The following is a 26,470-nucleotide window of genomic DNA, read 5'->3' on the forward strand; positions in this document are numbered from 1 at the left end:
ATCCGGGGTGCATATCATTTTGAGCCCACAAAATACTGCTGGCCTTACTGAGGCTGGGCCATGCAGAGGGAAAAAGAAACCACTGAGTGATGGGGTCCTGTCACAGGAAGCGAATCCTAAGAAAACTAGCAGCATGCTGTGACTACTCACCCCACAGATATGAGCTCCCACTGCTTTTGTGCATAGAATGTCAAGATCTGTGTTTCTCAGCCCTGACTGTTCAGGATGACTGGCAGAGCTCTGGAAACCCATGACAAATTAAACAGATTTTGCCAAGCTCTTTAATGATTCTAATGTACAACCAGAATTGAGAGTCACTGGTTTAGAACCAGAATCTCAATTCCGCTCTCCTCTGTCTGGCACATCTTAGGGGACCTTTAACATACTGGAACAAACCAAAGCAGAGTGACCAGAATGACAAGCTTCCTAGGAACCTTTTCAAAGGAAAAGTGCTGGAGGGAATTAGAGAAATCCCGGGGAGGTAGAGCAAGAGGCTGCGACAGTGTCTCCACCCTCTAATGGCAGCTCTGCTTCTCTCCATACCCTCCCCTGCAGGTCTTGATTTCAGAAGGACTGGGGCAGTTTGCTCAAGATCCCAAGTTCATCGAGGTTACGACCCAGGAGCTGGCGGACGCCTGCGACATGACAATAGAGGAGATGGAGAACGCGGCCGACAGCATCCTCAGTGGGGGCGCCCAGCAGAGCCCCAACGGCACCCTACTACCTTTTGTGAACTGCAGGGACCCGGGGCAGGACAGGGCGGGCGGCGAGGAGGACGGGAGCTGTGCGCGCGCCCTGGGGCGAGGCCGGAGCGAGGAGGAGCTCCAGGACAGCAGGGTCTACGTCAGCAGCCTGTAGTCGCAGGGCTGGGAGACGCCGGGTTTTTTATTTGTTTCAATGTTCCTAATGGGTTCGTTTCAGAAGTGCCTCACTGTTCTCGTGACCTGGAGTTAACCGGAACAGCGTCTTCATTCATTTCTGTCGGGACAAGACGCAGAGCTGGGTGGTGTGAGAGCCCGCTTTTCAGGGGCAAGAGAAGCTGCGAGGCAGTGTGTCCACCGAGCGACGGGCGAGAAGCGGGCGGAAGATCTCGGCGAAGAGCGAGGCCCGGGTGCACGTCCTGCGCTGTCAGCCCTGCGCCGGGTCGGCGTCGCCTCCGGCCAGAAAGGACCTACGCTCCCTGCGGCGGCTCGCTCAGAAAGGACCCTCGAGTAAACGGGTGTCTTTCAACTTCGCTTGTAAAAAATCATTTGCACACATTCTGTATGAGCCTCACTGTCCCCATAAAGCCAGGCCCTGTGCATTTGGAGAAGAAAGAGGAGCTGACTTCCAGCAGGAGCCCAGTCCACCAGAGAAGGACGAGGAAAGGTGGAGGAGGAAGCAGCGCTGGAGGACAGGCGCACAGAGCCCGGGTCTCGGGCAGCGTGGTGTCTTCACCCCGAGTCCCGCGGCTGCAACCCCAGCCACCTCCGCTCGCCGCGACAGGATCCTTTTGCCTGCAGGAGGCACAAGAGCTGCAGATCAGAGTCCGGCCAGCGTCAGCGCGAGCCAGGACAGGACCGAGCTGGCGCTGCCCGGGGAAGGAGCCGCTGGCTCTCACCGAAGGAGGTGGTGCTGAGCTTCCCTTGAGCGCTCTTTTGTTTTGTGGTTTGACATTTTTTTCTTGACAGCATGTTGCAGTTTTCTTTTTTCCTTTTTTTTTTTTTCCTCCTGGTTTATTTTATTTTTTGTTTTCCCAGGGGGAGGGAAGGAAGAAGAGCGTTTACAAATTTTGTATCCACCCACCTTACTGTTTTCACTTTTCATACGTAAACCAGGTTTGGTTTTACTGTATTCTTTAAACAGTTGCGGTTTCCTTTTTCTACGGAGGGACGGTTCAGTAGCTGCTGTAGGAGAGTTTTACCAGCCATCGTGTATGCTCTATAATTTGTTAATTTCCTTAGGTAGTAACAACTTTTCTTTCTGGTTTGGTTTGGTTTTATAATTTAAAGGTAATTGGCAATGAATGCACTTGATAAGTCTTGCACATAAGGGCGATTGGGTTAGTTTCCTTCTTATGCTGGGTGTGTGGGTGGGTGCAGGCGAGAGGAAGCGTGAGTGTGTGTTGAGCGAGAGTGTGTGTGTGTGTGTGTGTGTGTGTGTGTGTGTGTAGTGGGTTGTTTGTGTGCATGTCTATGTTGTGAGAGCGTATATGCACCCACGCAGTGTGCCCATGCACACAGATGAGTGCAGAGTTTCCCCTTTCTGGCTTCACTGTGGGGAGATCTGAATCTAGGGCCATTTGAAAGCAAAAACAAACCACTTTCTCTGCTTCTGAAACGGGAATCAGTAACTCTTTGCATTTTCTGTCCCACAAGATATGCAAAAACAATGCAATAATATTCATTTTAAAAATACAATTGTGAGTCGTGTTGGCATTAGAACTGTATTTAAAAAACACACAGAAATTTAAGAAAAAAAAACTCAAGAAGGCATTTTGCTTCGATATATTCCGTGTAATGTTTTATTGCATTGATAATGTTTCTGTTGAAGAAACCGTTATACTTGAATTCAGGTCAGTTTCAGTATTTTTCAAATATTTTTTTAAAACTGAATTGCAATTGTGCCAAGCGAATATAATGAATTAAGTTTGTTTTTGAATTCACTTCTTGTATATTTTGCTGCATGTAAAGTAAACCATTTTGTATTTGGAGTGTGACAAGCTTTACCTTTGAACTCAAGTGCTTTTCTATATGTGGTTGGGGGAAAGGAAGGATATTTCTTTTCACTTGTACAATGCACAAAGGTATCCCCAGCGAAAGTCATTACTCTTCTATCCACAAACAGGTTCAGACATGACTGTTTTGCATATCTTGTGTTCACTTCCTTTTCCCTCAATTCTTCCAAACCCCTGTGATAGGGTATATGTGTACCACGTCTTATTTTCAGAGACCAGGACATGTTTCATTCAGGTCTTCACTCTCTCCTCTCTGCTGTGGTTCTCTGACTCAGTACTTGTCCAAGAGCAGCCTTTCCATGAGGTGCAGTGAGGCATGAGCATCCCCCTAGGAAGAGGTGACTGTCTTTTCTGGTCACTCCCACAGCACAAAGGTTTGGGTTCCTCAGTAACTCCCACACTGGCAGAGGATGAAATTAAGTTCAAACTGATGGGAGGGGTGGGGTAGCCTACCTTCAGACAACTGGTCTACCCAAATGGAGCTAGTTCTGCTAGAGAGAGGAAACTGGGTGAACCCCTGATCCTTACAGAAGTCACACTGTCAGACTCAGGTCATCCTTTCCTCACTCTACAGCAGAATTCCCTCCAGACCCACACTAATGTATGTGTCAGTGAGTGGGACCCCAACAAGAGAGAGAGTATCAGGAATTCACAATGGTGGAGGCAACAGGTTTTATGGGGGCATATCTTATGTTCATTGGAACATCACCTTGTTAGTGCTGTGTCCTTCAATTACACTAATGACAGTTGAAAAAGTACTGTTTGGGAGAAATTAGCACCCAACAGTTTACCCAGAATTTACCCACTGGATCTCTTCCAGTTCCAGTTGGTTAGAAATTACAGTAGGGGACTGTCCATTCCTTGGTGAAGATGAGTTTCACTTCCATGAACTGATTCATGGAAACATGGAAAAATATACCCAATACTCCTGAGTTAACCAGAGTCTAGAAACAGTGTTTCTTCATGGTTTTCCATGTTCAACCCACCCAGACACTCATGGTTTCTTTCAGTACTGACAAGGTCTTTTAGAAATTAAGATTAGTTGTCATTCTTTATCCAGTTTCCCAAAATTTCTACCACTGTGCTGCTGAGATTTTGGTTATGAAGGAGAGGGGAGTCCTTTTGAATTGATATTTGATTCTTGCTTACATTTGGACCCTAGAAAGAAATTTGGAATTTTGATTGCTTTTACATATGCATGCACTTGCACCCACACACACATACACACTCATACTTTTCATTCTGCTTCTCTTTTCCTTTTGAACTTCCACTCTGCATCACCAAGTGCCATTGTGCAATGGCATGGACTGCAGGCTGGGCTCATGACAGCTCCTCAGTGTCGTACACCCTCACCTCCATGGGCTGTCTTCTCCATAGCCAACACAGGGAAAAAGACCAGAATGGTCTTCTCCCTGCACCTGACAAGAATAGCATCAGCAAAGCTAGGTGTGGTGGCACAGGGTTGTAATCCCAGCAACTTGGGAGGCTGAGGTAGGAAGATCACGGCCTCCTCCTTAACTTATCAAAACTTGGTCTCAAAATAAAAAAAAAATAAAAAGGACTGGGGCTGGGGGTTGTAGTTCAGTGATAGAGCATCCCTGGGTTCAATCAATCCCCAGTACTACCAAAACCCAAAAAAAGAGTGGCATCTTCTGCAGCCCTTCTGACAGCCCCTGAGTGCCAGGATAAAAGTGTCCAGTGACTGAGGACCAAGGAACTTGAAGGAGTGCAGTTACATTCTGCAGTTTGGAAAACTTCGTTTTTCCTCTGACTAGCCCTTTCTTTTCTATTTCCACACCTTGATCTTTAAAAGTTTTTCAAGTGCATGCACACATCAAACAGAGAAAGATGCCAGCTGTCTCCTTTCTGCCTTATTCTAGGAGACTTTTTCCTAGATTTCTGCTTGATTCATGAAATTTCCCCTGCTTTGGTTCAGCAGCTGTTAGGCATACCCCATTCCCACTTCCTAACCTCAATCTTCCCTTTGACTAGAATAATCAAGTTCAGGTGCAAGACTGTCATTCTCCCTCCTGTTTCCCTGGTTCTAAATTCCAGGTGCCTGTCACTTTCTCATAGCCCTTCTCCATCCAGGACTGACCAGTTGAAGACAGGAGGGCATCTGCTGAGTGTGCCTTCCCATGGCAAAGCCATGTCCTTGTGAGGATTAGAACACCCTGAGAAGGAGGGGACTGGAAGTCAGCAGAGGATGGTGGCTGCTCTACAGGGGACAGTTGATCCACCCCCCAGAGCCCACAGGCAGAGAAATAGAGGATTTAGGCTAGGTGTGAGTGGAACCCTCGTGGTCAGGGTGATAGCCTCATGAACCCATATTGAAAATGTTGCCAACGAGGAAAATGGCATCTCTATACCTAGGGACCTAGAATAATTGAAATCTTATTGTCTAGGGGTTAGAAACCCTTTAGCAAAGTGGCTAAGAAAGGGTCATCTGACTTCCAGAAGAGATGCTTAAAACTCAGGAAGTCAAAACTTGCTCTTAGAGTGCAGGCAAATTCTGCCTTTTAAAGACCTGCCTCTGAGAGAAATGTCAGCACAAAAAACCAGAGGGGACGTTGAGGCAAGAGAAGGGCAGGTGTTGACTCCCCAGGTGTCTGTTCCCATTTGATGGAAAGAAGTGCTCAGTTCAGCCACCCATAATGACCAGCACCATGGAGAGGCCAGAGCCTCAAGGATCTACTTTAGAAAATGAGAAAATTACAATTCCAACCCGGGGTTGTCTTCCCCACCGAGTCAGGTCACCTGGCAGACGCCCCTACCCTGCGTTAGCCAGTGACAGGCTGTAGCAGGCTCCTGTCAAAGACCAGAGAAACCCCATCTCAGTCACCTAAGGCCAGGTTCTTCAGAAGCTGCTTGTTGTGGTGATATAAGGGAAGGCTGTGAAGCTGGAAGTAACCTAGGATTGTCAGGGTTCAGGGATGGTGCACTTCTGCCTCTTCTTGGAAGTCCTTTCTTCTCCCTTCCTCCCCAACTCCCTGCTGTCCTCCTCCACTCAGCCTAGAAGAGGGTCAGAGTTGAAAGGAGTCCCTGTGCAGATTTTTATAGTTTTTTGTTTTAACTTTATATATTATTTATTTATTATTTTTCAAAGCAACAAAACATTGTTTCGTGGCACCAGATACCAACACAACAAGTAAGCAGTTTTCTACCAGATTCCCAGTGTTGGGGAGACACTTGAATCAATATCTCTTTGTCTCTCTTTGTCTCTCTCTGTCTCTCATCTCTCATGCACACACACACACACACACCATAAGGTACCAGCATGAGGTTGAGCTCCTGATCAGTGACTTTTCCATAGAAGGGTGAGGACCCTGTAGAGGGGACACTGAGAGAACCAGAGCAACTTCCTTGGGTGGAAATGGTGCCATCTGAACCTATTATTATCATGGAATAAATATTATTTACCTGCACTGAGAAAATACTAACACTCCTAAATTGACACTTTGTCCTGCAATGACCTGAAGAAGTTTCACCCACAGCACATGAGCTGGTAAAGACTTGGGACTCGGGTGTATCAGAAAACGCTTTTAATCCATTTCTGAAGCCGGAGTGGAGATTGTAGCTGGATGTGCCCAGCATGATGAAACAGTGCAACCTCGAGAGGAGTCAGAGTTGAGATTTCCCAGGAAAATTCTCTGAAATTTCTGCTAACAAAAAGGAACACAGGAAAAAGGCCAGGTATTAGAGAAAAGTTTCATATGTCATGTCACCAGAGCCAAATTCTCTCCCTTCAGATCAGGTACTTGTTCCTTCAGGGGTGTGCCCCCTGTGTGGGGCATCCTGTGCACCCCAATTTTCAGAATCTAAATAATTTGACTTGTGTGAACCTTCCAGAATGGATAACATGCCATTTATATCAACTTTCCATTCAAAATATCACTCATGGTCTTCCTCAAGGTCATTATCTGGTGGAAGCTCTGGTGGAAGAGGGTGTAGGTTTTAAGAGAGGTAATTTCTATGTGAAGACATGCAGAAATGGACTGAATGGTTCTTGGTGACTCCGTGGGTCTGGAGAATTCCTGCCTGGTGTTCTTAGAGCCCTCAGGATTATATGCAGGAGGGTAAGGAAGAGGAGGGTGAGCAGGCACCGGGTAAGCAGGGGTTCAATTATCATGGAACCTGAGGGTGCAGGTTTCAGACCCCCTTGAAGAAGTGTCTCCTGAATTGTCGAGAGGAGAAGAGAGAAGTCTCCTTTCTGTAGAGCGTAAAAGGGACAAAAAAGGATAGATCACCAGATGCTCCCCCAAGACTTCCCAACATGGAGAAACTACACAAAGTCAGGCAGGGACTTGAGAATCAAGGACAGATGGTTTGTAAATTAACAATGCTGTGCAAAGGGCTCCTTGAGAAGGCATCTCAGAGGTCCAAATGCTGTGAGCACTTCCCTGCTTCCCCACACCATCCCGACCCTGCGTCAGCTGCATCCCACCACCCGAGTTCGGAATCCATCCCTCGGCTTCCCTACCCATGGTCCAGGCACCACTCTGTAGCTGAGTCCTACCCTCCCAGAACACATGCGATTCTCCTATGCCATAGTGGGACAGAGGTTCTGCACTGAAATAGGCCAGGGGTGACAAAGGAATAACCAGGTTTGGAAATATCTGTGATGGTAATCATCTGGAAAAACCAGTGAAAAAAAACGAACAAGTTCATTAAGATCTGGGGTGACACATCCCAGTGGTTGAAGCACTGGAATGACTATTACCTTCATAACATTGCTCTTTTACTTCAACATGCCAGAGCTACTGAGCAAAATGCCCCCCCATGTAAGAGGGTCCAGATGAAGCCTGTCCATCCTGTCCTCACATCCTCCTGCTCGGACCGCCTTCATGCCCCCAACCCAACCTGTATCATACCTGTTCAGAGAGAGGGATGCCGAGAGGTGGACAGTGCCTCTGTGTCACCATCCCACACACACACCTGCACACCCCCACTCCTGCCCCTCCAGTCTCAAGGACTTCACAGTCTGCCTGGGTTAAATATTGCTGTACAGTCTGTAATCAGACCATCCCGTTGTTAAAGGTCTCGCCTGCCACGCCTTCTCGCCCTTGAGCAAGGCCAGGGATCTAGAAGGGGAAACCTTTCCAGAAGAGCTTCAGGGTCATCTCTGTGTGAGAAGCTATTGTATATTCCTGTAAGATTGCATTTTTATCTACGGAATGATGTTATTTAAAAAACAAACAAAAAACACAAAAAATAAGAATTGCAAATAAATTTCTTAACAATGTCAACCTTGGTTTGTTTCCTTCCCTCTTCCGTATCCCTTCTTTTTTTTATTAGTTTTTTAATTTGTTCTAATTAGTTATTCATGACAGTAGAATACATTTGTTAATTTTGATAAATCATACATAGAGAATAATTTCTCATTTTTCTGATTGTACATGTTGTGGGATTACATTGGTCATGCAGTCACATATGTACATGAGGTAGTAATGTCTGTTTCATTCTACTGTCCTTCCTACCCTCATACCCCTTCCCCTCCCTTCACTCCCCTCTACCTAATCTCAAGTAACTCTGTTATTTCCTAACACGCTCCCTTATTGTGAATTGGCATCTGCATATCAGAGAAAACATTCAGGCTTTGGTTTTTCCATATCCCTTCTTTATTACTGGTTCTTAGAATTCACAAAAGTGTATTAATACTCAATTTTCTCAGATCCTCCAAAAAGAAGGAAGGTTGGAACAAACAGAAAATCTGAATCCAATGATAACACCTCACTTCATGTCAGCATTTAATCTTACTATCCACTTCCTCCCTGCAGTGAAAGTGTTAATGGAAAACTGGCCAAAGACTGATAAGTGGGCAGAATGGGAGGAATGAAATGGATGATCCATAGAATGGGAGAGCTGGGAAAACTAAACTGGTTAGAATGAAGGAAGGAAAGAAGGCAGGAGGCCGGGAAGAAAGGAAGAGGGAGATAAGATCATGTATAAAGTGCTTTGAAGTCTACAAAATGCAACATACTTTTGTTATTGTTCTTATAACTTAAACTGACTCAGACAAATTTTCCAGAATCGTTCTCTATGTGAAAATAATTTGTTCCAGGGGATTCTGGAAAAATTACAGACTAGGCAGTACTAGGAATCCGTCTCCTCATGTGTCATCCTTAAAAGAAATGAGGACAATAAAATGCCATGTCCCTGAAACACCCCTTTCCATTCCCCAGAACCTGCCAAGTCAGGGAGCAATGAGAGTGGCCCAGACTGGAATGTCCAGATGAGTGTTTTCTCAGAGGACTCTCTCTCTCTCTCTCTCTCTCTCTCTCTCTCTCTCTCTCTCTCTGTCTCTTGCTTTCTCATTTTTTTTTTCTTACTTAAGCTTTTCTTCTATGGCTGTCACTTGCTACGTCACTTCTGCTTTCTCTCTGCTCACATTTTGAACATTCTTTTACTTGCTACCCCATTGTCTTTTCTCTTAATGAAACATATTTTCACCGTCTTTTAAAACTATTTTGTTTACATAATTCCTGCGCCCACCATTCATGTTGTGGTTTCTAGTGCTGTGGTGGCATAGTGGACACCTGCTGCAACATACTGAATACCAGTCTAGTTCACAGCAGTTTATTATTGTTGCTATTGGCAATTGCTGACAGTTCCATTCCTGTTTTTGTGGTAGTGTTGTAGGTGACATCGTAGACACCAGGTACTCATCTTAATGCTGTATGCTGTTCACTGCTGTTGTTACTATTGTTTGTTTTCCCATTTTCTGCGGGGCACTGGGAATCCACTGGGATATTGTGAGTTCAGAGGGCAGAGACTCAACTGATGAGCTTCACCCACAATTCCACGCACTGACTACACTCAAACTTTAATTACATTTTAGTAAAAAGAATAGGGTAGGAAAAAAGTCCTCAACTGACAACCAGGCCACAAGTAGGAATGACTGGTGTATGTGTGGGGGATACTCAGGTCCTATTCATAGATATTGCTCCACAACAAAATAAAGAGAAAAAACACAAAGTTTGTGAACTCCTATGAAAGGTCTCAGTATAGGTCACTTCCTTATGCCTCTAGGCCACTCCCATAACAGAATTTTAGTCTATAAGATCAATTACAGAGGATATATCCCACATACCCTATATATAACACAATTGCCCGAGCTACAAAAATGATTTAACTTTGATGAGACCTACTGTGATATTGGAATCCTCAAGTTCTGACATCAAAATACACTAATCATCACAAAAGAACTTATAGGGAGACTATACTACAAAACCCATTTGGAAATATGTTGGGAAAAAAATCATGGTGACCTGATATTCCAGAATACTTTACCAAAAGAATTCTATGCCCTCAAAAGACCCACACAAAAAAGTGGAAGAGAAATTCATTAGTGAAGCCCTAAGCAACTTAGATCCTGTCTCAAAATAAAAAAGACCTAGGAGTGTGACTGAGTTGTTAAGCACTCCTTGGAATAATAATAATGATAATAATAACAACAACAGGGGAATGGATATGAGAGTACTACTATACCAGGGCTATGTTAAATACTTAAACCTTACAAACAGAAGAATTAAAAAAAAAGAAAACTCCAGAGCATGCAAATGAACAAGTCACATTTGAAGAATAGCTAAGCAAAGGAGAAATAAACAGAAAAATATACCAAAATGTCAGGAATTAATTTAAAAATCAACTATCAAAATACATATGCTGCTGGGCATGGTGGCACACACCTGTAATCTCAGCAGCTCAGGAGGCTGAGACAGGATGATAGTGAGTTCAAACCCAGCCTCAGCAAAAGTGAGGCACTAAGCAACTCAGTGAGACCCTGACTCTAATAGGGCTGAGGATATTGCTCAGTGGTTGTGCACTCCTGAGTTCAATCCCTGGCACACCCCCCCAAAAAACCACCTAGATTGCCAGGTGCGGTGGCACATGCTTGGGAAGCTGAGGCAGAAGGATGATAAGTTCAAAGCCAGACTCAGCAACTTGGAGCAACTTTAGTGATACCCTGCCTCAAAATAAAAAGATTAAAAAGGGCTGGGGATGTGACTCAGAGGTTAAGTGCTCCCTTGGCTCAATCCCAGGTGTGAAACACAAACACAAACACACACATGCACACACACACACACACACACACACACACACACACACACATATAGGCTGCTAGAATGCATTAAAAAATAAAACCCTGGTTATGTTGTTTGCAAAGTCTCACCTTAAAGTCACAGACAGTCAGGGACTGAAAGATAAAAGATGGAAAATTATATTTCATGCAAACAGAGCCTAAAGACAAGCAGCAGTAGGTATTCTCATATGCAACAAAGCAGGCTTCAAGCCAGAATTAATCAGAAGACACAAAGATCACTTTGTACTGGTAAAGGGAACAAATCAACAAGAAGATATAATGATAGTAAATATTCATGCCCCAAATGTCACTGGACCTAATTGCATAAAACAGGCACTATTTGAATTAAACACACACCTCTCTTACCAACAGATCATTCAGACATAAACTCATTAAACTCTTGAGACATAAAAAAGTATTATAAATCAAATGGACTTAGCAAACATCTAGAGGCTATTTCATCCAAAAAGAGTTAAAGTCATTTTTTTCTCAGCTGTTCATGGAAACTTCACAAAGTTGTCCATATTTTAAGCCACCAGGCACTCTGAGCAAGTAAAAAAAAAAAGTATAATCCCTTGCATTTTATCAGATTATATTGAAACAAAATGAGAAACCAACACCAAGAAAAACTATTGAAACAATGTAAACATATGGAGATTGAACATTACACTTATTTTTATTTGTTCTTTTTATTTGTACATTACAGTAGGATGTATTTTGACATATCATACATACATAGAGTATAACTTCCCATTCTTGTGGTTGTACATAATGTGGAGTAACAAAGGTTGTGCATTCATATATGAACAAAGGAAATTTATATCTGATTAATTCTACTCTCTTTCCCATTCCCATCCTACTTCCAGTCCCCCACCTCCTTCCTGTCCAATCCAGCGAACCTCCACTCCTCACTCACCCCTGCCTATTATGAGTCAAGGTCCCCTTATCAGAGAGAATATCTGGCCTTTGGTTTTGTAGGATTGGCTTATTTCACTTAGCATAATAGTCTCCAGTTCCATCCATTTACCAGCTAGTGCCATAATTTCCTTCTTCTTTATGTCTGAGTAATATATTCATTCCATTGTGTATATATACCACCTTTCTGTTGAAGGGAACCTAGGTTGGTTCCATAGTATAGCTATTGTGAATAAAGCTTCTATGAACATTGATATGGCTTGTGGAACTATAATATGCACATTTTAAATCCCTTGGGTATATGCCCAGCAGTGGGATGACTGATCAAATGGTGGTTCCATTGCAAGTTTTCTGAGGAATCTCCATACTGCTTTCTAGAGTTGTTGCACTAATTTGCAATCCCTGCCCCTAAGCATTGTATGAGTGTACCATTTCCCCACATCCTTGCCAACATTTTTTTACTTGTATCCTTGATAATTACAATTCTGACTAGAGTAAGATGAAATCTCAGTGTAGTTTTAATTTGCATTTTTCTAATTCCTAGTGATGTTGAACTTTTTTTCATATATTTGTTGACTGATTGTTCTTCTTTTTCTGGGAAGTGTCTGTTCAGGTTCTTTGCCCATTTATTTGCTGGGTTATTTGTATTTTTGGTGTTAAGTTTTTTGAGTTCTTTATATATCCTGGAGAATAATGCTCTATCTGAGGCACATGTGGGTTTTCTCCCATTTTGTAGGCTCTCTCTTCACATTATTGGTTATTTCCTTGCTGAGAAGAAATCTTTTAGTTTGATACCACCTCATTTACTGTTTTTGATTTTACTTCTTGTGCTTTAGGAGTCGTGTCAAGAAATTTTGTTCCTAAGCTGTCATGATGGAGATTTGGGTCTACTTTTTCTTCTAGTGTAATGCAGGTTCTCTAGTGTAGTACCTAGTTCCTTGATCCACTTTGAGTTCATTTTTGTGAGGAGTGAGTGATAGGGGTCTAATTTCATTTTGTTACATATGGATTTCCAGTTTTCCCAGCACCATTTGCTGAAGGAACTATCTTTTCTCCAATATATATTTTATGGTACCTTTGTCTATTATGAGAAAATGATATTTATGTGGGTTTGTCTTTGGGTCTTCTATTCTGTACCATTGGTCTTCATGTCTGTTTTGGTGCCAATACCATGTTGTTTTTGTTACTATAGCTCTGTAGTAAAACTTAAGGTTTGGTATTGTGATGCTTCCTGCTTCATTTTTCTGACTGGGGATCACTTTGACTATTTTAGACTTCTTATTTTTCCAAATGAATTTCATGACTTTTTTTCTATTTCTGTGAAGAATATCATTGGAATTTTAACAGGAATTGCATTAAATCTGTATAGCACTTCTGGGAGATCTTTCCATCTTGTAAGATGGTTTTCAATTTCTTTCTTTAGTTTTCTGTAGTTTTCATTGTAGAGGTCTTTCACCTCTTTTGTTAGGTTGATTCCTAAGAATTTGTTTTTTGAGGCTATTGTGAACAGGATTGTTTTCCTAATTTCTCTTTCAGTTTATTCATCACTGATATATAGGAACACAATTGATTTATGGGTGTTAATTTTATATCCTACTACTTTGATGAATTCATTTATTAGTTCTAGAAGTTTTCTGGTGGAATTTTTTGGGTCTTCTAAATATAGAATCATGTCATTGGCAAATAGTGATAGTTTTGAGTTCTTTTTTCCTATTTGTATCCTTTAATTTCTTTCTTGTAATTGCTCTAGCTAAAGTTTCAAGGATGATGTTGAATAGAAGTGGTAAAAGAGGGCATCCTTGTCTTGTTCCAGTTTGTGGAGGGAAGGCTTTCAATTTTCCCCATTTAGAATGATGTTGACCTTTTGTTTAACATAGATAGTTTTTACAATGTTGACGTATGTTCCTACTATTGCTGGTTTTTCTAGTGTTTTGAACATGAAGGGGTGCAAAATTTCATTAACTGCTCTTTCTGCATCTGTTGTGATAATAATATAATTCTTGTCCTTAACTCTATTGATGTGATGAATTATGTTTATCGATTTCCATATGTTGAGCAAAGTTGCATTCCTGGGATGAATCCCACTTGATCATGATGCACTCTCTTTTAAATATGTATTTTTGTATGTGATTTGTCAGTATTTTATTGAGATTTTTTGCATCAGTCTTCATCAGGGATATTGGTCTGCAGTTTTCTTTCATGTTGTATCTTTGTCTATTTGGGTATCAGGGCAATACTAGCCTCACAGAATGAGTTTGGAAGCGTTCCCTCATTTTCTATTTCATTGGTGTTTGCTCTTCTTTGAAGGTCAGGTAGAACTCATTCGAGAAACCATCTGGTCCAGCACTTTTCCTTTTTGGTAGGCTTATGATGACGTCTTCAATTTCTTCACTTGAAATTGATCTGTTTAAATTTTCTATGTCCTCCTGATTCAATTTAGGTGGGTCATATGTCTCTAGAAATGTGTTGATGTCTTTGAGGTTTTCTATTTTATTAGACAATAAATTTTCAATATAGTTTCTGATTATAATCTGTATTTCAGTAGTGTCCATTGTGATATTTCCTTTTTCATCCTGAATATTAGTAAGTTGAGTTCTCTGTCTCTTTCTCTTTGTTGGCTTGGCTAAAGGTTTATCAATTTTATTGATTTTTTTCAAAGAACCAAATTTCTGTTTTGTCAATTTTTTGGATATTTTTCTTTTGTCTAAGTTTCATTGATTTCAGCTCTGATTTCAGTTACTTCCTGTCTTTTCTAGGACTTTGGGATGTAATGTTAGTTTTTTTATTTGTTGGTTTTCTATTCTTTTAATGAATGAGCTCAATGCAATGAACTTTCCTCTTAGCACTGCCTTCATAGTCTCCCAGAGGTTTTGATATTGTGCCACTATTCTCATTTCTTCTGAGTATATTTTATTTCATCCCTGATTTCTTCTGCCATCAATTCATCATTAAATTGCATATTGTTCAGTCTCCAAGTGTTAGAGTATCCTCTATTTTTGATTTCTAATTTCCATTATGAGCTGATGGAATGCAAGGTATTAAAACTATTTTTTTTCTATTCGCTAGGAGTTGCTTTGTGACCTAAGATATGGTCTATTTTAGAGAAGGATCCATGTACTATGGGAAAAAATTGTATTCAGTCTTTGATGGATGAAATGTTCTCTACATGTGTGTCAAGTCTAAATTATTAATTGCATTTTTTCATTCTATAGCTTCTTTATTTAGCTTTTGTTTGGAAAATCTATCCAGTGGGGAGACAGTTGTGTTATAGTCCTCCCATATTATCCATATTATTGTGTGGTGGTCTTTTTGCTTCTTGAAACTGAGAAGGGTTTGTTTGATGTAAGTAGATGCTCCATTGTCTGGGGCATAAATACTTATGATTGTTATGTCTTGTTGTATAATTCCCTTAAGGAGTCTAAAATGTCCTTCTTTGTCCCTCTGATTAACTTTGATTCGAAGTCCACTTTATCTGATATGAGGATACAAGATCTTGTTTACAACATCCACTTGACTGCTATATTTTTTCCATCCTTTCAATTCAGTCTGTGGATGACTTTGCCTAAGATGTGAGTCTCTTGTCGACAGCATATTGTTGATAATCACCACACTTATGAATGATAAATGGGTAAAAGAAAAAAATCAGGGGAGTAATTAAAATATTCTTAGAAACACATAGAATAGTGATACAACATACCAGAACCTCTGAGACACTATGAAGGCAGTTCGAAGAGGAATGTGTATAGCTATGAGAACCAACATAAGAAAGGCATAAGGATTCCAAATAAGCAATTTATTGATGTATCTCAAGGCCCTAGACAAACAAGAACAAATTCATTCCAAAACTAGTAGAAGGAGGAAATTATTAAGGTCAGAGACAAAATTAATAAAATAGAGGATTTTAAAAGCACAAAAAAAATCAATGAAGTGAGGAATTGGCTCTTTGAAAAGATAAAAAAGATTGATAGACCTTTAGGCAATCTATCCCCCAAAAGAGAGAAGCCCTAAGTTATTCAAATAAGAGATAAAAAAGGAAAATATCCCCACAGACATCACAGAACTTCAGAGGATCATATGGTATTATTTTGAAAACTTATACTCCAATTACTTGGAAAACCAACTAAAAATGGACACATATGTCCTGCCAGAAAAGAACCAAGTGGATATAGAAACCCTAAACATGTCAATAACATGCAATGAGATTTAAGTAATTATAAAAAGTCATCCAACAAAATTAAGTCCAGGATCAGATGGATTCTTAGTCAAATTCTACCATATCTTTAAAGAAGAACTAATGTCAATGATTCCCAAATTATTCCTTAAATACAAAGGTAAGGAACACTCCCAAGTTAATTTTGTGAAACTAGTATCTCCCTGATACTGATAACTAGACAAGAACACATCAAGAAAAGAAAACTACAGGCCAATAACCCTGATGAACATAAATGCAAAGATCCTTAATAAAACATTAATAAATCATATTCATCAACAGTATTGAGATGATTGAACACCATAACCAAGTTGATTTTATTTTAGAGATGCAAGGATGATTTAACATGTTCAAATCAGTAAATATAATTCACTATATAAATAGAATTAAAGTAAAAAATCATGTCATCATCTCAAAAGATGCAGGGAAGGCATTTGACAAAATTCAGCTCCTATTAATGGTAGAAAACAAGGAAAAATTTAAGGATAGAAAGAACTTACCTCCATCATAAAACTTGTGTAAGACAAACCCCAAACCAACATCACAATGAATAGGAAAAAACTAACATCATTTCCTCCAAAATCAGGAACAAGACAAGGACATTCACTTTCACCACTCCTATTTAATTTAGAACTAGAAATTCTAACCAGAGCAATTAGGCAAGAGAAGGAAATAAAGGGAATACAAACATGAAAGAAAAAGTCAAATTTTCCCTGTTTGCAGATAATATAACCCTATGCCTAGAAGATGCAAAAAGCTCCACCAGAAGATTACTAGATCTAACAAACAAATTTAGCAAAGTAACAGAATACAAAATAAACATACAAAAATCAATAGCTTCTCTATACACCAATAATGAGTCTGCTGAGAAAGAAATCAGGAAAACCATCTCATTCACAATAATTTCACAAAAATAAAACAAAAATTTAGTGATAAATTTAACCAAGGAATTGGTTAAAATTACAGAACACTGAAGAAAGAAATTGAAGAAGACCTCAGAAGACAGAAAGATCTCCCATGTTCACAGACAGGCAGAATTAATATTGTTAAAGTATATATATTGCCAAAAGCAATCTACAAATTGAATCAATCTCCATCAATTTCAACAACATTCTTCACAGAACTAGAAAAAAAGAGTCCTAAAATTCATTTGGAAGAATAACAGATCTAGAATTGCCAAAGTCAATCTAAGCCAAAAAGCAATGCTAAAAGGCATCACCATACCCAACTTCAAATTATACTGCAGAGATACAGTAACAAAACAGCATAGTACTGGCATAAAAACAGACACATAGACCAATGGAACAGAATAGAAGACAGAGATAAGTCCACACATCTACAGTCATCAGTTCTTTGATGAAGTGCCAAACACATGTTGGAGAAAGGATAACCTTTTTAACAAGTAGTGCTAGGAAAACTGATTATTCATATGTAGAAGAATGAGAATAGATCTCTATCTCTCACCCTGCACAAAAAAGTCAACTCGAAATGGATCAAAGGACTAGGAATTTGACCAGGAACTATGCAACTCCTAGATGAAAATGTAGGGTGAACACTCCAGCACATAAGTACAAGCAACAACTTTCTCAACAGGACCCCTAAGTTCACCAAATAATACCAAAAATTAATAAATGGGATGTTATCAAATTAATAAACTTCTGCACAGCAACAGAAACTATTAAAAATGCGAAGAAGGAACCTACAGAATGGGAGAAAATATTTTCTAGCTTCTGTTCAGACAAAGGGTTAATATACAGATTATATAAATAACACAATAAACTTAATACCAAAACCACAAACAGACCAATTAATAATTGAGCAAATGAACTAAACAGACACTTATCAAAAGAAGTACAAATAGTCAACAAATATATGCAAAAGTTGAAGGATATGGAAAATAACATCCCCCAAGAAAAGGGGAATGACAGTCCCTAGGGAGAAAGGTCGAACAGTGTGATCCATGACAGAAGGAGAGGAAGGCAAACAATGGACTCTGGGCTCTGGGTCTTCATCCTTTCCCAGAAACACTGAGTCCCTGGTGGAGAAGGCAAAGGATCTGCTCTGCGTGCTGGACTTTCATCCCAGTATTAATGGGTCTAAGTTTTTACAGCTGTTTTCCTGATTGAAGCTTTGAACCTGCACAACTAGTTTCCTGACTGCCCAGCTGGGACGTCCTAGGTCTTTAATGATTAAGTCACACTGAACATTCTGCTATGATTAACTCCCATTAAGACCTATAAATCACAGACCCCTCTTGTAATCAGTCACTATTTTCTACCCTGAAAATGTGTCATTCCACCCCTGCTTAATAAAGACAGTTTGCTGCTCCAAGATCTGCTCCCATCCTTGGTTATTTTTGCTTACAAAAGTGTTTAACATTTTTAGAACTTAGGGAATTGCAAGTAAAAACTACCATGAGATTTCATCTCATACCAGTTAGAATGGCAATCATCCAGAATACAAACACTCATAAATACTGAGGAGAATGGCAGGGGGAAAAGAAGTATTTTTAGACTTTTAGTGAAATTTTAAATTAGTATAACCACCATAGAAATCAGTATCGAGGCTCTTCAAAACACTAGAAATGGAACCACCATATAATTTAGCTATACCACTCCTTGATATTTATTGTAAAGAATTGAAGTCATCATATTATAGCAAAGCATGCCTTCCTGTTTATAGCAGGAAATTCACAATAGACAAATTATGGAACACACACCCACACACACACACACACACACACACAGAATGGAGTTTTATTTTGCCATATAAAAGAATGAAACTAATATTTGTGTGAAAATGAAAGAAACTTGAGAACAATATGCTAAGCAAAATAAGTCAACCTTAAAGTCAAGGGTTATTTTTTCTCTCCTAGTAGAAGTTAGAGAGCAAAAAGAAAAAACAAAACAAAACAAAACAGAAAAATAAGGTGATGGCAGGAATTCTCATGAAGATAGAAGGGATACCAGCAGATTAGAAGAAAGAGATTAGTGGGGAGATAGGAGGGGAAGGCAATGGGAAATACTGGGGAATGATATCACCTAAATTATATTCTTACCCCATGTGCATGTATTAATATGTAATAACAAATCCCAGTACTGTGTATAATTATAATGCAACAATGAATATTTGGACAAAAATAAAACACAGAGCCCTGGGCCCAAGATGATTAAATCCACTTCATGGAGATTGAAGCCCATCACTGTGTATTTTATTCAAACTGCACAGCAAATATCGGGAATTAGAGATATTAGACTTTGACTCCTGTTAAAATGCAAAGGTCACTGGGAGACAAAATATTTCTATGACTTCATAACATCATAGTGGCCACGAAAGTTCTGAAGGTATAAATAAAAGATTCAAGAGCAGAGCTTGATGGGAAATGGGGCAAAAGCTGTCACACAGCACTGGGAGAGACATGGAGAAGGGAGGGAAAGTATGACAAAGGTGCAAGAGGGCAGTGGGTTAGGCACAATGAACAGAGGCATCATGAAGCAAGTGTCTCCTGTTTCACCTACCTAGAAGTTTTGATTTGGCAGGGAAGCAATGAAGTCACCTGAGGTGGATGATCTCGCCTCTGTTCCAAGGTCCAGAGGAAATAAAGATCACTTGATCTTCTGCACATGGCTGCCATCGTGGGTGTCTTATTAGAAAACTACAAGGACTTCTGCAAACCCCTTTGAGGGTTTCAGGCTCTGCAGAACAGGACTATTGTCAATGGGACACTCCCCAGTCCTCCAGAGCATCTTGGGCTGGGGCTTAACACCATAAGAAAAGCAAGGAAGAGAGGATTCTTAGTGTTGGAGGTAGGAAAGGGGCCTGAGACATTCCCTGTACTTCATCTTTCTCCAAAAAGAGTGATGACATGCCTTCCTATCTAGAAGTTTTACCAATAATCTTGAAATTTCAGGCTTGTTTTCAAGAAAGGAGAGACTTGGAGTCATGTTAGAAATAGGGTGACAATATAATATGTTGTCTCGAACTAGAACTTTTGAGAGTAGAGTGCATTGGCCTTTCATTGTTCCAAGTCAATAAGACATTTGCACATTCACCCTGGTTAGGGGTGAAGAAAGAATGTGCACGAGCACTTGATATTCCCTTGTCTCCCCTTTTGTCCCCTAAAGTTAAGAATCCACATAATTATCAGACTCACCTTTTTGAAAGAATTACATTGCACCCCTTCTCTACACTGTTTCTTGTGTTGCCATCGCACTTGAATCTATCATGCCCTAAGTGAGCTGACCCTGTCTACCTCTCAACCTCTCAGACTAAATTTCCCACATTGTCCCTGTTCCATTCCTTACCCCAGCTTATCATCCATTAAATTGACATACTTATTCACTTGTCAGTTATTGATTTATTGCTTTTCCACTCTAAATCCATACTTTTCATTGCTTTGTGATACCAGAGTTTGACCCTATATATATTTCTCCTTTTATCAGTTCATTGTTAATAGGGAATTTGTCAATACAGCATACAGAAGGGACACTGCAAGGCCATTGCAGAATAAAGGGACTTCCTTCCCAATGTAGGTGTGCTGTTTTTAGGCAGGTAGCAGAAGAGTGGTGTGTTAAAATCCTGGTCATGCTCTTCTTAATAGCCCTTGCAGACCAGTTCCAGTCTATAATGCCTTCCAATAAATTTATCCTCCACCCAGTAGGCCATTCCTGTGACCAATTCAGACCCATCTTCTTTGACAATTTACTTTACCACCAAGGCAGTGTGATCCTGGACCCTGATACAGAATTAGTACTAGGAGTGATCTAAAGAGATAAACTCTTAGAGATGAGATTTGGAAATGGGTTTGATCATGTGTTTGGGTTTGAGGGTAGTGTTAAGTTCCTCGCCAATAAGAAACAAGATGCTAGTTGTATGTGACATACAGTAACATTCCAATCAATTAAATTGCCATCTGTGGTTGATTATAATTAAAGTGCTAAATGCCTTGGCAGTACCAATGACTGCTGAACTTTGTTATGGCAATAGTGATGGCAACAGGACTGTGGTATAGAATCAGCTTTTCTGAGTGCATTGCATCACTTCTAAAAAGGAAAAGACAAGCTCAAGTTCAGAGTCTGAGAATCAGATATATTCGGAGTCAACCCTAACATAATCTCATTTATTATAACCATAGGGAATTATTGCTGAAAATTAAACAAAAAATCTAACTTTGCAAATGACTGTAAAAACAGCAGTCAAAATCATAGGTTTTACAAGATTTTTATGTGAGTATTAGGGCAGGATTGAGAAATAATGAGACCCTGAAACTTGAAATTGGGAAATCTGGTTAGAATTCAAATAAAATTGAAAAATCCCAAATCTCCAACTCTGAGCACCCTTTCATGGTGGAAGTAGGGCATGACTGGCCTTTCTTTGCTTGAATGTCCTGTGATAACTTCATCTTGGCAGATTTTTGGTAATAGATGCTCACTCTCTTCATGATTCACCATGCACTGGACCCATAACATGGGTCAAATCTCAGAATGTTCCAGGAACTCACAAATGTGGTGTGACCCAGGGGTACATAGCTTACTCACTAAAATTATTGCAATACTTTTCTAATATATATGGTGAGAGAAAACTTTGGGCATATGGGTCTGAGTGAATTTTAAGCGAGTTAGACTAAGGAGAGTGCAATATAACCCTGTCTGACCAGATTCATTTATATGGGTGAAGTGAAGAGAGATTCCACATGCCATATTATACATTGTGCAGTTGGAAGTGGTTCTGAGATCTCAGTTGGCATGTTGGTTGAAATTTGGACTCAGCTATGCCCTTCATTTAACAGAGATGAGATGACAGAGTTTCCATAGCATGCTGTGAAGAAAGAAATCCAAAGGCTTAGGAAGATGGAAATCCTGCTGTGTCAAATGCATACCTACCTCCCATCCACATCCTCTGGGAAGGATCAGAAGGCCCTCATTCAGTAAGATGTTGAAAATAAAGTAGAGAAGGGCCACCTGCATACTTCAAAACTCTATGGCTACTGTCATTTAGCAAGTATGTATAACATTGGGGAAACTATTGTGATTGAAGCAGGGTTAATGGAATTCTAGAATAACAGAGGCTAAAAAGCAGCCAAGATAGGGTGTCCTAAGGAAATATGTTTGTCATAAAGATCATCATTATCATGTGGCTATTTGGATTGCTTTGACTCACATGGATCTCACATAGTAGTTAACTTATTGTGAAGTAATAAAATAAATTGGGAGCCTACTAAATTATTGCTGTGTCTGTATAAGAAATCAAAAACTATGACCCATGTCCAACCATCTGCTTATTTTGTAAGTGAAATTTTACTGGAACACAATCACACCTGTTTACTTATAGATTGTCTATGGCTACTTCTCTACAACAGGAAAGTTGAGAAATTGCCAAAGAGACCAAATATTCACGATCTGCCCCTTTACAGGAAAGTTTTGCCAAACTGATTTATACATCTGGAAAATGTTCAGGTCTGGTGGTTAAAGAACTGGTTTGAGTCACTGCCATGAAGAGTTATGGCCTCTCACCCAGTGGCCAGACCTAAGCCAGTTTAAAGAGTGAGAGTGATTTGGTTGAGAGGCAGGACTATGCAGAATTGCCAAAGTATATATACAATAAATATTCCTCTAAGACTTCCCTGAAGAGATCTGCAGTCATTTAGTACAGTGTACAAGTACTGAGAGAAAAGAAGTACTCGGATTACTAAGAAATTATTAGACCCTGGCTCTGAATTAATGCTTATTCTAAGAATCCAAGACACCACATATTCCCACCAAAGTGGGCACCTATTGAGTTTATGGAGTCAGTCTCAATCCCACTTCCAGCCACCCTGGTTGGTCTATAGACTCATTCTGTGGTTATTAACTCAGTTCCTGAACATATAACAGGAATAAATGTACTTAAATTCTGGAATAATCCTCAGCTTAGCTCTCAGACTCCTATAACAAGGGTGATTTTTTGATATTGAGGGCCTAGTGGAAGCTTCTAGAACTTCTATCCTCTACCAAGATATTAAGCTACAAGGAATATCACATCCCTAGAAGAAATACAGAAATCACCATCAACATCAAAAACTTGAGAGAAATGGAAGTGGTGATATCTGTCACATTTTCATTTAAATGTCTTTTGGAGTCTTGTACAAAGTTGGATGTGGGTTAGAGAATGACTGGGGGTTATCATAAAGTTAATCAGTTGTTATTTGATTGTAACTGTTATTCCAGATGTGGTATCTTTACTGGAGCAAATCAACAGACTTAGCTGATGGTTTTTTTTTTCCTCCACAGCAATTTGTAAAAGCTAGCTAGAAGTACACTGCTTTGACCTAGAAGAACCACTGGAATACTTTAACAGCCTTGTCTCAGAGCCCCATCAACTCTCCTGCTCTCTACCATAACACAGCCTAGAGAAATCCCAATCATGTTGTCAATTCATGAAACATCACACTGGTCTACTACATTTTTAACATTATTACATAATGCTGATTGCATATGACAAGAAGGAAGTAAAAAATAATTTAGATGCCTTAGTAAGGCATATGATATCCAGATGGTAGAAAATAAGCATCACAAAAATTAGGAGCCCACCAGCTTGGTGAAATTTCTGTCTGGGCAATATTGAGATATCCCCTTCATTATTAAAGGCAAGTTGCTTCATTTTATAACATTTAACCACACACACACAGAAAAGAGGCTTAATTGTTGGTAGTCTACTTGTGTATTTTGGAGGCAATATATGTCCTGACTTTTATCCAAGTTGCCCATAAAGCCAACATTATTGAGTTGAATAAGGATTAGAGTAAGGGAGAGTCCTGTAGAAATTCAGGCTGCAATGCAACCTACTCTTCTACTTATTTTCCTACTGATACTATGATTTCCTAAGTGTCTATGGCAAATGATAATGTCCTTGGAGTCTCTGTCAAGCACCAGTAGAATAATCACTATGTAATCCTCTCAGATATTTACAAATGTACATTTATATCCTTTTCTGTGCATAGTTATTCTCCTTTTGAGAACACTTTCAGGCTTGCAACAGGCTCTTGAAAGAGATTAAACATCCATTCAAATAATGTTAGGTGGCCATGCAGGCTGAGCTTCCCAGAGGAATCCTGTGTCATCTTATGTTAATCTTAAGGTTGGGTGTGCATGGCAGCAATCTATCAAGTGGGATGCTATATAAAAGTACAGTGTACAAGTACTCAAGGAACTATGAAATACAGTTAAGTTACTTGAGTCAGTGACTGATTCCTTGAAAACTAACACCTCCTACATTGTCTTCTTCTTCAATTCAGGTCAAAGGCCTCATAGGGAATTCCATAAGACCTATTTACTAAGGAATGAAGAACTAGAGGCAGATAGGTTTGTAAGATATACTGACTGCACAAAAGTAGGCATCTGTAGCGTAAGAGGCTCGTTCAGGGATGACCCTGTGGGTAGAGAGAGAAGGGATAAAACAAAATCTTCAAGTGGGCAGAATTTTAACCCATATATTTATTCACTTAGCTAGACTGAAAGGTGATCCAAAGTAAAGATTTATTTGTCTCACAAGCAGTTGCTAACAGCCTAAATGGATGATCAGGGACTTGGAAGGAACAGAATATGGAAGGTCTTCTCAGAATTGGCATGGACATTGTCCCACATGGATGCACACCAAAGGCCATTCACTGCAAAATTCTAAATAATCAAGTGGACAAGATGGCACACTTTGTGCATGTCAGCTTCTTTTCCCAGGTATCTGTTAATTGCTCAGTGGACTCACGAACAAAGTGGCCATGATACTCTATGTTGGCTACTCATGGGCCCAACAATATGGGCCTCCCCACTGAACTGGGACCTGCTCCCATTGAGTGCCTCATCAACCAAGGGAAGATACCAACACTTAGGCCCAGTGAAGTCATTTCTCCAGGAAACCAGTCAGTCAACTGATGGCAAGTTATTTCACCGAACCTCTTTCCTCATTGAGATAATGGAGATTTGTCCTCACTAGAGCAGATGCATTTTATGAATATGAATTTTCCTAAATGTTTCTGCCAGGACCCTCAGTGGACTCATGGACTGTCCCATTCACCATCATGGTTATCCCCATAGAATTGTGTCTAATAAAGAAAAAATAAAACTTAGAGCAAAGCAAGTGTGGCAATAGCTCATGACCATGGAATCTTACCACAGTCCTCCTCACCTAGAAACCAGTGGCAGTTAGCTTACTAAAAACACTGTGACAGTGTAGATGGTAAGACAGTACCCTGGAAGAATGGCTTTTGGGCTTCAGCATATGCTCTGAATCAAAGATCACTATATGGTGCTGAATGTATTTTTATCACACAGAATATATTTTTCTGGGTATAAAAGGTTGAAAGTCAGAGAAGCTCCTCTCACTATTACACCTAATAAGACATTAGCAGATTTTTTTTCTTCCCATCCACCAACCTTAAGCTCTTCTGGTTGGGCAGTCATAGTTCCCCATGGAAACTGAAGGGCACAACAATCATTCTATGTATGCGGGAACTGAGACCGTCACTTGGCCACGTGGGGCTCCTATGCCACCAAACCACCAGACATAAGGGAGTTACTTCTGTGGCAGGAGTGACTGATCCACAATGGATCATCGTGTTGCGCCACAGGTGGGGAACAAGGAGAAATGCATCTGGAACCCCACATGTTTTCCATGCCCAACGTTAAAGGCTACCTGCAAACTATAGCAAATAAACCAAAGAAAAATTCAAGACTTGAGGATTCAGACCCTTCAGAATGAGGGCTTGAATCACACCACCAGAATAAAAACCCCATCTAGTTAAACTTCAGACTGAGGACAAAGAGCAAATTGGAGAGCAGAGAAGGAAAATGTAGAGATCAACTACGACCTTAAGACTAATCACAAGGATGGTAGAAGCTTTGCATGCTTTTTGTTTGTACACATGTATTTTATACAGTAATTATTTTCTTCTCTGTTCTTTTCTTTATTATTTTATAGATGAGTTGTTGAAGATGAACTTTGCAATAGTTATTAGCTAACAAAGTTTTCAATAGGAGTGTGACTAAACTTGAAAGTACCGAATATAGCCAGCAATGGATGTAATGTCTTTTGGAACTGGTTTATCTCCTTTATGGGAGAATGCAAAGGCTTTGTCACGTGTACTAAGGACACCTGCAACATGTAAGGTGGAAATAGAGTTGCTTCATTGTCATTTGGGAGTGCAGATATGTTTATAAGAATTCATATGAGTAGCCAAAAGGGTAGACTGTGCAAATTATCTATTTATTGGTTCCCGGCTCTAAATCCACCCTTTCTCCAACTGTACTGGATAATGGAGCTGGATTCAGTCAATTGTTCTCCTTTGCCAGAGGACCTGATGCTGGGATTTTTCATCAGATTATCCTAGAAGCATGTGGTTCTACTCTTTATGCCCCCAAAGTGTTCACTGAGCCTGTTATGTGCCAACAACTCTTCATACGCCCTGGGTATAAAGCAACACTTGGCTATGATTCACCCCTGAAATATCCTTCAGATCTGAGAGGTAACCCCTCTTCCTCATATCTTCAGAAGTGCATTGGGGTTCTATAGGATG

The 26,470-nt window shown here is 40.1% G+C and overlaps 1 protein-coding gene across 1 annotated transcript in view; it reads left to right on the plus strand.

The window, feature by feature from the left end:
* The window catches only part of Cacna1c (calcium voltage-gated channel subunit alpha1 C), a 650,592-nt gene extending 642,629 nt beyond the window's left edge, over positions 1 to 7,963 (plus strand). The window contains exon 49 of the mRNA XM_047548297.1: positions 556 to 7,963. Coding sequence (XP_047404253.1) covers positions 556 to 858 — 303 coding nt within the window. The 3' untranslated portion in view covers positions 859 to 7,963. The remainder of the gene's footprint in view (positions 1 to 555) is intronic.
* The last annotated feature ends 18,507 nt before the right edge of the window (positions 7,964 to 26,470 follow it).

This window comes from Sciurus carolinensis, chromosome 4 (genome assembly GCF_902686445.1).
Source record: "Sciurus carolinensis chromosome 4, mSciCar1.2, whole genome shotgun sequence".
Taxonomy (NCBI): domain Eukaryota; kingdom Metazoa; phylum Chordata; class Mammalia; order Rodentia; family Sciuridae; genus Sciurus; species Sciurus carolinensis.